The sequence below is a fragment of the Aegilops tauschii genome, chromosome 2 (assembly GCF_002575655.3).
Source record: "Aegilops tauschii subsp. strangulata cultivar AL8/78 chromosome 2, Aet v6.0, whole genome shotgun sequence".
In the NCBI taxonomy this organism is placed as follows: Eukaryota; Viridiplantae; Streptophyta; class Magnoliopsida; order Poales; family Poaceae; genus Aegilops; species Aegilops tauschii.
Genome location: NC_053036.3, coordinates 355,413,996 through 355,426,365, shown reverse-complemented (window position 1 = coordinate 355,426,365; position 12,370 = coordinate 355,413,996). Strand labels below are relative to the sequence as shown.

The 12,370-nt window shown below is 50.9% G+C and overlaps 1 protein-coding gene across 1 annotated transcript; it reads right to left on the bottom strand.

Moving 5' to 3' along the window:
* Positions 1–2,072: 2,072 nt before the first annotated feature.
* Positions 2,073–9,550, bottom strand: LOC109745636 (uncharacterized). Its single transcript, XM_020304749.4, has 3 exons — positions 9,132–9,550; positions 2,756–2,839; positions 2,073–2,660 (listed from the first exon to the last, which is right to left on the bottom strand). Exons 1-3 carry the CDS (start codon positions 9,265–9,267, stop codon positions 2,329–2,331), a joined length of 552 nt encoding a protein of 183 aa, XP_020160338.1. The 5' UTR covers positions 9,268–9,550; the 3' UTR covers positions 2,073–2,328.
* Positions 9,551–12,370: the final 2,820 nt, after the last annotated feature.

Below are 12,370 nucleotides of genomic sequence, written 5' to 3'. Positions count from 1 at the left end.
CACGGCCGTGCCTTTCGGAAACGAAAAAAAACGCGTTTTCTGTTTTTTTTCCTTCCGCGAGAGGCACTGTTTTGCTTCCACGAGAGGCACAGTTGTGCTTTCGCGAGTGTCACGGCCGTGCCTTTCGGAAACGAAAACAAAAACGTGTTTTCTGTTTTTTTTTCCTTTTGCGAGAGGCACGGTTTTTGCTTTCGCGAGAGGCACGGTTGTGCTTTCGCGAGAGTCACGGCCGTGCCTTTCGGAAAAAGAAAAAAACGCGTTCTCTGTTTTTTTCTTCCGCGAGAGGCACGGTTTTGCTTCCGCGAGAGGCACCGTTGAGCTTTCGCGAGAGTCATGGTCGTGCCTCTCGGAAACCAAAAAAACACATTTTATATATCTTTTTCCTTCCGCGAGAGGCACGGTTTTGCTTCCGCGAGAGTCACGGTTGTGCTTTCGCGAGAGTCACGGCCGTGCCTCTCGGAAACAAAAAAAACACGTTTTCTATTTTTTCTTCCGTGAGAGGCACGGTTGTGCTTTCGCAAGAGGCATGGGCATGCTTTCGCGAGAGGCACAGGCGTGCCTCTTTCGGAAAGGGAAAAGCCCTTCTCCCGGGTCGGTTTTTTCGTCCGGTTTTTTTCATGAAAAAAAAGTTCGTCAAAACCTATCAACATGGGATCTAATTTTGAAGATCTCGACGCGAGGAATCCAACAGTGAAAACGGTTTAAGATTTAGACGCACGGTTTAAGAGATAAAACGTTTTGAATAAACGGATCTACGAAAAAAGGAAAACTTCCAGGATGCGACAAGTGACGCACATGCAGCGCGCCACTTGTCGCAACCTTGGAAGGTGGGAGTGATCTTTGTAACGAGTACTCCTCAACTAGTGATTTCGGTTTAGTCTACACAACATCATCAGCATACAAGATGCTGATGAGGGAGGAGTTAGATTCCACTCCTTCTGAGCAATCTGAAAATGTTGGGCACCACTTGCGTGTAAAATTTTCATGTGGCTAGCAGTGCAATATCGGCTGTGGACGTCGGATAGAAGGGCTAGACATGGTTTGCAAGACCAAACGTCAAAGTGCTACTTCTGTGACCAGGAGGAAGACACGGTCGACCACATCTTGCAGCAATGTGTGTTCTCGCGGCAAGTGTGGTACAATTGCATTGCCAGGATGGGTTTGAGGATGGAGCTATGCCCAACATATGACTCTCGGTTGGTGCAATGGTGGACGGAAGCTAGGAAACGCATACATAAGCAAACTCTGAAAGGATTTGACACGTTCGTGATGCTCATCTGCTGGACACTATGGAAACAGAGGAACGCGAGAGTGTTCGGATCGAGCCAAATTAAGAACGAATGGGAGAATGTGGACACAATCTTCGACGATTTGAGGACTTGGGCAGCGGCAGGAGCATTTGGAGGACAACCTATATCTGAGTAGTAGAGTAGCGTGAGGAGTGGAGTGGAGGCTTGGTTGGAGTCGGCTTGTGACTCCCAACCCAACTAGCGCAATTGTAAAACTCTTGTACATATTTTCTCCTCTCGAAAAAAACTAGTGATTTCGGAGAAATAGAGAGGAGTGGGATTTTCAGAAATTTCCATAAGAATCACAAAATCCCATGATGGAGCGGTACTCTGTCTGCTGAAATGATTGTACTGACCGTCCGTCTATTGCAAGACACAATCATGTGCTTCTGCCTGATTAAAACTTAAAATCCAGGCAAATTATGCATGTGCTTAACCCTTTTTGGTTTGGCCAAAATACCCAGAGATATACTGATCTCTTAGCGTACTGATATCTACGCAGAAATATTACTGATTGTCAGCGCCGCTGGAATTATAATGCAGAAGTTTTTTCGTAATTCTAGTTTGTTTGAAAGGTCAAGGCCATCAAAGCTGTTGTCAAAACTTTAGAGAACACACATTACCTGCCACATAAACTCGTTGAAAGGACTTGAGTGCAGTCCCAAGTTTGTTTCAACATTATGCCACCTAATTAGCCCACAAATCAGAAGGGCATTACGTGACCTGGCCTGAGAAATCATGGAGAAAAGAGGGGTCCATAAACATTGCTTGACAAATTCTAAGTTGATGGTCCAGAAGAATTATTCAGATCCGACGAAATCACTAATGACAAAACAGGAAGAAGTAATCATGTATGCAATATATTTTACCCTGCATAATTGTTTCACTATTCATGCCACTATTGAACAGGCCACTCCACACTCCTCATACTTCTTCTAGTTGCGGTATTTCATTCACCCCCAAAAAAGGTATATACATGTACCCGCTCTCTTGCGATAATATTTTTCAAGAAGTCAAAATCCAACACCTGAGAACTAACTCACAAATCCTTCTGCTCTTTCTTCTTCTTCCGGCAGCACTTGAAGCTAAGCTTCCAAGCAGAGCAAGCGAAGCAACCTGGCTTGGCTGGCTTCTTTGCTTTCTCTACTTTCCCAGAAGGATTCAGATGTTCTTCAGCATGAATGCTGTTCCCAGTCTCGCTACCGGCATCGGTAGTGGCATCATGCTCGTCATCGTACTGCTGCTTTTCCTGAAGCAGCTCAAGGAGCCTCTGCTTCTTCTCTGTCAGCGAAGGAATGTCTGCAGATATCCGCGCAGCGAATGATGTTTGCATCTGGTGATCTGGTGTGCTACCTCTTGAAGGAGTGAAGTCTTGAGGATCCGGATGAATAGAGATGTTAGGATGTGAGAAGTTGACACCAATCATAGCATACATTAGAAAAAAACAAGAAAATATGATGTTTTACCTCCTCTCACGCTTTGGAAATCATCTTCACTGTCCGAGTCTAACCACGGCCTTGCCTCGAAGAACGACTCATCTCTGCTTCCTCCTGGCGTAACAATCAGTAGTGAACGGTGTTAGATGTGTACAGTCTCTTTTCGGTATATCCCCATTGTATAAAGGGTTTTCTGCATTTTACCACACATGTATATGTAATGGCCTTTGGCCCTCAGTAAAGCTCAGTTGCCCATTCCTAACATGGTATCAGATGCTTAGGTTCCTCTCCCGCTCCCACACGCTCGCAGCTCCGTGCCTCGCTTCCCCGTCGCCGGCCTCGCTCCCCCGTCGCCGGCCTCCCTCTGCCTCGTTGCCGGCACCGGCTACCTCCCCGCCACCACCCGCGCCTCCCCGCGCCCGGCAGCCACCTCCCTGCGCCTCCCCGCACCCGGCAGCCACCTCCCCGCGCCGCCCCGCGCCCGGCCGCGACCTCTCCGCACCTTGCCGCCCCTGGCCGCCTCCTGCTGCAGCCGGTGGTGCCCGGGCCGGCCCTTCCCCCCTGCTTCCCCATCGGGGCTGGATCGAGCCAGCGCAAGCCCGATCCCGATCTGGATCGGGGTCTCCTGTAGCAGTCTACTGTAGCAGTTGACCAAAAAAACCAAAAAAAAACAAGAGTCCTCATGTCTTCTTCGGGCTATGTCGCCGTTCCTCGGTGCTCGGTGATCTTCGATGGCACCAACTATGCCGAGTTTGCGGGGTTTATGCGTATCCACATGCGCGGTCTCCTTCTATGGGGTGTTCTCTCTAGCGAGGTCCCCAGTCCGCCTTGCCCTGTTGCTCCTGTGGCTCCTACCCCGCCAGCACCGCCGGTTCTTGCTGCTGATACTTCTCAGGCTGATCGCGATGCCGCCAAGGCTCTCGATGATACTGCAGTTGATGCCTATGGTCAGCAGATGTCAGCCTATTCGGATGCCCTTTCTGCCTATCGTGATGATCTGTCTGCTTACACTCAGTGGTGCAATGATGATGCTCGTGCTGCTGCTGTTCTTACTGCGAGTGTCCTTCCTCAGTTCGCCTCGGAGTTCATGGGACTTGGCACAGTTGCAGCGATGTGGTCTTATCTCTGTCAGCGCTATCAGCCCTCTGGTGATGCTCTCTACCTATCTGTGGTGCGTCAGGAGCATGCACTCTAGCAAGGTGATTCCTCTGTTGATGAGTTCTATTCACAGTGCTCTGCCATCTGGCGTCAGCTTGACTCTCTTCGAACCGTCGTTTGTGGGACTTGCCGTTGCTGTCAGACTACACGGTCCGATTTGGAGTTTCAGTGGGTTCACGAGTTCTTATCTCGTCTTTGCTCTGAGTTCAAGCCTCGCCGTGCTCACCCGCTCGCTCGTGGTCGTGTTCCTATCTCGGAGGTACTTGCTGAGCTTCGTGCTGAAGAGACCCGCCTACGCTCTGCTGGGTTACTTGTGGTTCCATCAGTGTTGGCCGCCCGAGATCCTATGCCACCTGCTCGCCTCACCGCTCCGCCACTCCTGCCTACTCCTTCAGGGGGGTGGGTCGTCCTTCTTATGCTGAGAGGGGCCGGTCGCGCCGTGACACCTTCTGTGGCTACTGCTCTCGGCCAGGTCACCCAGAGTCTGATTGTCGTGAAAAGAAGCGAGACCAGAGGCGCTCCTCTTCCGGTGGGACTCCTGGATCTTCCTCGACCACGTCACTCATTGACCAGGACATTATGCGGCTCAAGCGTCTCTTAGCTTCCTCAGGCTCTTCGTCGACCGGTTCCGCTGCTGCTGTGACTGCAGCCACTGCTCCACCACCGCAGGCATCTACACAGTCAGGTACATCTTCGTGGGTTCTGGATTCTGGAGCCTCTTTTCATATGTCTTCTGATTCTTCCGTGTTGTCTTCTCTCCGACCTCTTGATTCGCCTGTCAATGTTCTTACCGCTGATGGCACACCTCTTCCTGTTGCTAGCCGTGGTCTTCTTTCCACTCCATCTTTTTTCCTAGTGTCTCACATGTTCCTCGCCTCACCATGAATCTTTTTTCCGCTGCCCAACTTACTGATTCTGGTTGTCGTGTCATTCTTGATACCGACTCTTGCTCCATTCAGGATCGTCGCACCAAGGCTTTGGTTGGTGCTGGCCCTCGGTGCCGTGAGTCAAAGGGCCTTTGGGAGGTTGACTGGCTTTGTGTTCCTTCCGCTGCCACCACTTCACCCATCTCCCATGCTCTTGCTGCCTCTTCGTCTGCGTCCTTCCAGCAGTGGCATCATCGCCTTGGTCACATATGTGGCTCTCGCTTGTCTTCTTTAGTTCGTCAGGGCCTCTTAGGGTCTGTATCTGGAGATGTTTCTTTAGATTGTAATGGCTGCAGACTTGGCAAACAGACCCAGTTACCTTATCCTACCAGTGAGTCGGTATCTCAGCGTCCGTTTGACTTAGTTCATTCTGATGTATGGGGTCCTGCTCCCTTTGATTCGAAAGGTGGTCACCGCTACTATATCTTGTTTATTGATGATTTCTCTCGCTACACTTGGCTCTATTTTATGAAATCTCGTAGCGAGGTTCTCTCTATATACAAACGTTTTGCTACCATGGTTCACACCCAGTTTTCCACGCCCATTCGTACTTTCCGTGCTGACTCCGCTGGTGAGTTTATCTCCAAGCTGTTGCGTAGTTTTCTTGCGGAACAGGGTACTCTTGCCCAGTTCTCATGTCCTGGTGCACATGCTCAGAATGGCGTTGCCGAACGTAAGCATCGTCATCTACTTGAGACGGCTCGTGCTCTGATGATTGCCGCTTCTCTCCCACCCCATTTTTGGGCTGAGGCTGTTTCTGCATCCACCTATCTCATCAACATACAGCCATCGACTGCTCTGCAGGGTGGTATTCCTATGGGGTGTCTCACTGGTCGCTCTCCTAACTACTCAGCTCTTCCTATGTTTGGATGTGTGTGCTATGTCCTTCTTGCCTCGCGAGAACGCACCAAACTGACTGCTCAGTCGGTTGAGTGTGTTTTTCTTGGCTACAGTGACGAGCACAAGGGCTATCGCTGCTGGGATCCTGTTGGTCGTCGTTTGCGCATCTCGCGTGATGTGACCTTTGACGAGTCTCGCTCTTACTATCCACGTCCTTCTACCTCGAGCTTCCCTGTGGACGATCTTTCTTTTCTTCTTCTCCCTGATATACCCTGCTATGTGCCTCCTCATGTTTTTCCTCCTCCGCCTGCACCTCTCCTTCCTTCTCCTTCACCACCGACACCATCTACCCCATCCTCCTCCTCCAACTCTCCACCATCATCTCCAGTCCGTCGCCCTCTCTCACCATTTCCTCTTCACTATACGCGTCGCCTTCGTTCTGAGGATGTTTCCCCTGATGCGCCTTCCACCTCTGGTGCGCACCTCCTTTCACGCCTCCCCCGGTTCATAACCTCCGTGCTCGGCCTCGCCCACCGCCTGATCGCTACTCTCCTGATCGGTACGGTCTCTCTGTTATTGCTGAACCCACTTCCTATCGGACTGCCATGACTCAGCCTGAATGGCAACTTGCGATGGCCGAAGAGCTTGCTGCCCTTGAGCGCTTTGGCACATGGGATCTGGTTTCCCTTCCTTCCGGTGTTCGTCCCATCACCTGCAAGTGGGTCTACAAGATTAAGACTCGCTCTGATGGTTCTATTGAGCGCTACAAAGCTCGTCTTGCGGCCCGTGGTTTCCAGCAGGAGCAGGGACGCGATTATGATGAGACATTCGCTCCTGTGGCTCACATGACCACTGTCCGCACTCTTCTTGCTGTGGCTTTTGTTCGTGAGTGGTCTATCTCTCAACTTGATGTCCAGAACGCCTTTCTCAATGGCGAGTTGCGTGAGGAGGTTTACATGCAGCCACCGCCGGGGTACTATGCTCCTGACGGTATGGTCTGTCGACTTCGCCGCTCCCTCTATGGTCTTAAACAGGCCCCTCGCGCCTGGTTTGAGCGCTTCGCCTCTGTGGTGACTGCCGTTGGTTTCTTGCCCAGTGATCATGATCCCGCGCTGTTTGTTCACACGTCTCCTCGTGGTCGGACTCTTCTCCTTCTTTATGTTGATGACATGATCATCACTGGTGACGACTCTGACTACATCGCCTTTGTTAAGGCCCGCCTTCACGACCAGCTCCTCATGACTGACCTTGGTCCTCTTCGCTATTTTCTTGGGATTGAGATCTCCTCGACCTCTGATGGCTTCTACATCTCTCAAGAGAAATATATTCAGGATCTTCTTGCTCGAGCTGCTCTCAGTGATGACCGCACTGTTGTGACTCCTATGGAGCTCAACGTTCAGCTTCGTGCCTCTGATGGTGACCCTCTTCCTAATCCCACTCCCTATCGTCACCTCGTTGGTAGCCTTGTCTATCTTGCTGTTACGCGTCCTGACATCTCCTATCCTGTTCACATCCTGAGTCAGTTTGTCTCAGCCCCCACCTCTGTCCACTATAGTCACCTCCTCCGTGTTCTACGATATCTTCGTGGCACGATCTCTCAGCGCCTTTTCCTTCCCCGCTCCAGTTCTCTTGAGCTCCAGGCTTACTCTGATGCTACCTGGGCTAGTGATCCCTTTGATCGACGATCGCTGTCTGCTTACTGTGTCTTTCTTGGTGGCTCTCTTATTGCCTGGAAGACAAAGAAACAGACTGCAGTTTCTCGCTCGAGTACAGAGGCCGAGTTGCGAGCCATGGCTATGCTGACGGCTGAGGTGATCTGGTTACGGTGGTTGCTTGAAGACTTTGGTGTGTCTGCTGCTACCTCGACTCCCTTACTGTCAGACAGTACTGATGCTATCAGTATTGCGCGCGACCCGGTGAAGCATGAGCTCACCAAGCACATCGGTGTGGATGCCCACTTTGTGCGTGCTGCTGTGCAGGATCAGACTCTCGCTCTTCACCATGTGCCCTCTGAGTTACAGTTGGCTGACTTCTTCACGAAGGCACAGACTCGAGCGCAACATGCCTTTTTCCTCTCCAAACTCAGTGTTGTTGATCCACCATGAGTTTGAGGGGGGTGTTAGATTTGTATAGTCTCTTTTCGGTATATCCCCATTGTATAAGGGGTTTCCTGCACTTTACCACACATGTATATGTAATGGCATTTGGCCCTCAGTAAAGCTCAGTTGCCCATTCCTAACAAATGGATCAATGGTTGATGTTATGATCCTAGGACTGAAAATATTATCTTCTCAAGTTTCTTTTTCCAATTGTCATTAATTCAATTAAACTACTAGAGCAAAGGAGCATTTCAGTAGAAGCAAACTACTACTCCCTCCGTAAAGAAATATAAGAGTGTTTAGATCACTACTTTTGTGATGTAAACGCTCTTATATTTCTTTATAGAGGAAATACAGTAGTAGTCGCGTCTTTTAACTGTAACTTCAGTTAACGATGAGGCATGGAAGAACAAGAAGCGCGAAATAAAACCACGAGAAACCACTGTTTGTGGCCTATAGGCAATAACACTGATCGATGATATTTAACAAGACAAATAATTAGCCATTTTCAGATTAGGACGTTTGGCCAGAAAAAGTGAAAGGCGCAAGCTTTATTCGTATTCAGATAGAAAAAAAAAGTGCCCTGATGATCAACTTCACAATATTTTTTATGGAGAAAAGTTGTGATTGTGGAGCTTCTATTTGACTTCCTGTTGAAACTTTCTTTGACCATATCATGCGTTGCCTATTGATGGTAAGTAACATCAGTTTGATGTTATGTTATACAAGAAGCCAGCTTGAAGTCTTCTTTCGATATACAAGGCACACACTGGCCCTAAGAGGAAATTTGCAGCGAGGGAAAATAAAAATAGGATCATCTGTCCAATTGAACCAACATTACGTAGCATAGTACCTGATGGAGCAAAAGAGTAGGACATGAGATGAACATGGCAGCAGGACAGGACTCGTCCGTCCGAAAGCCATTAGCTCCGATACTGTGTGAGTGCGACCCATCACAATCGCATTCAGAGGTATGTTGCCTAGCTACCACATGGCATGGTAGGTGCACCTAGCAGGTGCAGGAATGAATAAATCTGATGGGAGGTACTGATTGCATTGATCTTCCTGATCATCCTAATCGAACGCCGAACGAGACAAGAACCGACTATACAGTTAGCATAATTCAATTCTGATTCTCAACCCAACCAATCCCTGAGAGTGGCAGGATAACTTAGTTAATTTCGTGGGAGCAACCAGCCGTCCCACAAAAATCTTCGTGGTCGGTCCAAGATTGATTAGTTATAAACAGAAAAGGGAAGCACTAGGAAGAAGAATCAATCCTTGAATCGAATTGTTACCCCTCCCCGTTTAAGGCAGGAAGAGGAAGGAATCGATAACGGAAATGAAGAAAGTAACGGTTTCCGCAGAAGATGACCTACGTACCATTCTCTGTGCCGTAGCGATCTGGGCTAGCGACGATCGTCGCCCGGCCGCCGCCGCCCGCAGTGGCCGGCACGGCGGCCGTGGAAGAAGCGTCCGGCGGCGCGGACGCAGGCTTCTTCCGGATCCTGAACCTCATGTTGCCGGCGGACCGGAATCAATCTTCAGAGTATCGACCACGGCACAACACCCCCTCCTCCCTTCCCTCCTGCGGAGGCAGTTTCTGACGTCGCGCGCGAAAGACAAAGGCAAGTAGTCGAGATTTTGTACTGAGCATTGGAAGGCAGGGGAGGAAGAAGGAGAGGGAGAGAGGCGGGGGAAGTTGCTCCGGGAGGGACGGACGCGTTGTCCTGTCCCAGTGCTCCCGCGTGCGCGTGCCAGGAGGAAGGAAGTAGGGGAGGGGAGCGATCGTGCCGCCGTGTGTAGCGCGTGCGCGTGGCGTGGTAGGATGGATGATGGATGGCATGGCGCTCCGGGAGTACTGGACTGGACGTGGGGGCCCACTTACGAGCCGGCTGATTTGGCATGCCATGGCCGAGGAAGGATCTGAGCATCAGTATAGACACAAACGCTTATATATACGCGCATACACTCACCCCTATGAACGCATTGAAAGCGCATCGCTAGAAATGCTGAAATAAATCCAGGAATAATGCGAGCACCAGGATTTGAACCCTGGTGGGTTGGGGATACCACTGTCCACCTAACCATCTCAACCACAGGTTGATTCGCGCCGAGGAAGGATTTGAACAGGTATTTGACAGCGGGCGGGCGGCCGCCTACTCCATACCGCAGTAGAATTATTTATCCAAAACCACCACACTTGGGGCTAGGGTAACCACTTGGTACCATATTGAAGGCAGATCACAAAAAACCACCGAAAATGTGCCTAATGCGTATCGCGGAGCACTGATAGTCGGATAACCTCGCGAAAACAGTCAAACTGACTGGTTGGGCCCACCTGTAAGGCTGACGTGGATTGCCTATGTGGAATTTTTGCTGAATTGGACCTAGGTCCCACCTGTCATTGACTTTAAGTGTTTTTTTTTCACATTTTCTTTTTATTTCTCTCTCTTTTTCTCTGTGGGCATTTGACCGAACAGGTTGCGGACGAGCATTGGACACAGACACCACCGGCGCCGCCACCACAGAGGACATGTGCAGCGGTAATGCCTGGCCAGCACCACTCCTGGCTGCAGCCGGCGAGCTCCTCCGGGAGACCAGCTCGCTTCCGCTGGCCGCGTCGTGGAAGCGTGGCTGCTCGTCCTCCGGTGGACGCGCACATGGCTAGGGCGGGATCTCGCCCGAGCTCAGCGCACGGCCCCACCTCCTTGCTTCCACTCCCGAGCGTCGCTGCTGCTGCAGAGCTCCACGCCGCCAACACCGACCGCCGCCGCCGGCACGGAATGAAGGGACGAGGCAGAGACACAGCAAGCGGGAGCAACGCCGGCAGCAGGACGTGCGAGCTTGCTCCGCGCTCGCATCGCGCTCTCCCTGCCGCGCGACCCTGCCTCCTCGCTCACACTCCTGAGCGCCGCCGCCGCCGCGGAGCTCCACGCCACCAACACCGACCGCCGTCACCGTTCAGTGATCGGAGCGCCGCCGCCACGCGCCTGCCATACTATTCCTCTTCTGGCCAAGGGGGTGAGGCGGACGAGCACCACTCCACAACCAGAGTGGCCTGCTTTTTTCAGTTATGGGAGCGCGGTGGCCTGTACCGCTCCAGGCTGCCGCCGACGAGCACCTCTCCACCGGAGCTCCCGTCCTCTGCTTGACCGATTGAAGAGATGGGAGGAAGAAGACAATGGATGGATGACAGGTGGGACCTAGGTCCAACTCAGCAAAATTTCCACATAGGCATTCCACGTCAGCCTTACAGGTGGGCCCAACCAGTCAGTTTGACTGTTTTTGCGAGGTTATCCGACTATCAGTGCTCCGCGTTACGCATTAGGCACATTTTCGATGGTTTTTTGTGCTCGGCCTTCAACGTGGTACCAAATGGTTACCCTAGCCCCAAGTGTGGTGGTTTTGGGTAAATAACTCACGCAGTACGTACAATGCCAGTTTGGGGGGTTGGGTTGGGGGGGGGTGTTTGGGGGGTGGGGGGGGAGCACTAACTACTTGCTGCGTGCGCTGCCCGCCCGTGCCGATCCTTTGTGCGCGCGATGATGCTCCCGACCCCACACGCACATTTGATGTGCTTTTAGTTCTGTTTTGTTCCCCTTTTTTATCATTCCCGTATCACTCCATTTCCTTCTCTGATTATCGTCACGCGCCCCTGAATGCATGCATGATCACCGATAGTAGAATAGAAATGGCAGGAGGCTCCGCTCGTCTACACTTGTCCTTGCGCCTGCCTAATAATTAGGAGAAACACGTGTGGGAAACAATCTCAAGAAACTGATACAGCTCCCTCTACCTACGTAGGGCGCTACTGGGACAGCACTACGCCACTAACAATAATTTCAAGCCCCTTCAATTTTGCTTCGACTTCGCAGCTCTGACTTGTGAATTCACCCAACAGCTCAGCTCCCACATTTCACCAGTCCTGCTGCCTTTTCAACGCCACCATGTGAATGCGAGTACGCGCAAAGATGCAAAATTATCGTCATGTCCGGATGCCCACACCGCGCGCCACGATATGTCTCATTTTACTTACGTTCAAATTCCCATCTTTATCCTCTCGGCGTCAGTCTTCACCGGTAGGATATCATGGATGAGAGTGTCAGCATATAATTCAATATGAGCACTTGAAATTGCATTGCCACATAGTACATATACAATCGCTCTTTTTTTCTTTTGAAAACATTCGATTACGGCATTTTTTTTTTGAGAATCTCTATTACGACATTTTGAGAGCATATACACTGCCTTTTTCTTCTTCTTTTGACTAGGTAATTGCTCCTGTGTTGCCATGGACAGATATTATTTAATAGACTATGCTCTTAAGTTTGAGCTCTCCCAATTAATCGAGGTGTTCCATTTTGAATTGGGAGCTCTTAATTCATGCGGGGACGTCAAGTCATGCCTGCTACCGACATGTGCTGCACGGTGGCTCTGGCGGAGGTCTTATGTCTACCTTGTTGCTGTTGGATCGAAGGTGGTGCAACAGTGCCGGGAGGCAGGCGGCATGGGGCGTCTGTCTTCTGGTGTCTTCTCCAGAGGTATCCAGTTATCAAGCCGTCGGTGGCCAGATAAGGATGATGGTACATACGGCTTGAACGATGACTTTATGCACTTCG

What these genes read in the sequence shown, in the direction of transcription:
- LOC109745636 (XM_020304749.4), bottom strand. Translation starts at nt 9,267, where the DNA reads ATGAGGTTCAGGATCCGGAAGAAGCCTGCGTCCGCGCCGCCGGACGCT. An exon ending in TCGCTACGGCACAGAGAATG is followed by an intron (nt 2,840 to 9,131) that starts GTACGTAGGTCA and finishes TTGTTACGCCAG; the next exon opens with GAGGAAGCAGAGATGAGTCG. An exon ending in TTTCCAAAGCGTGAGAGGAG is followed by an intron (nt 2,661 to 2,755) that starts GTAAAACATCAT and finishes CGGATCCTCAAG; the next exon opens with ACTTCACTCCTTCAAGAGGT.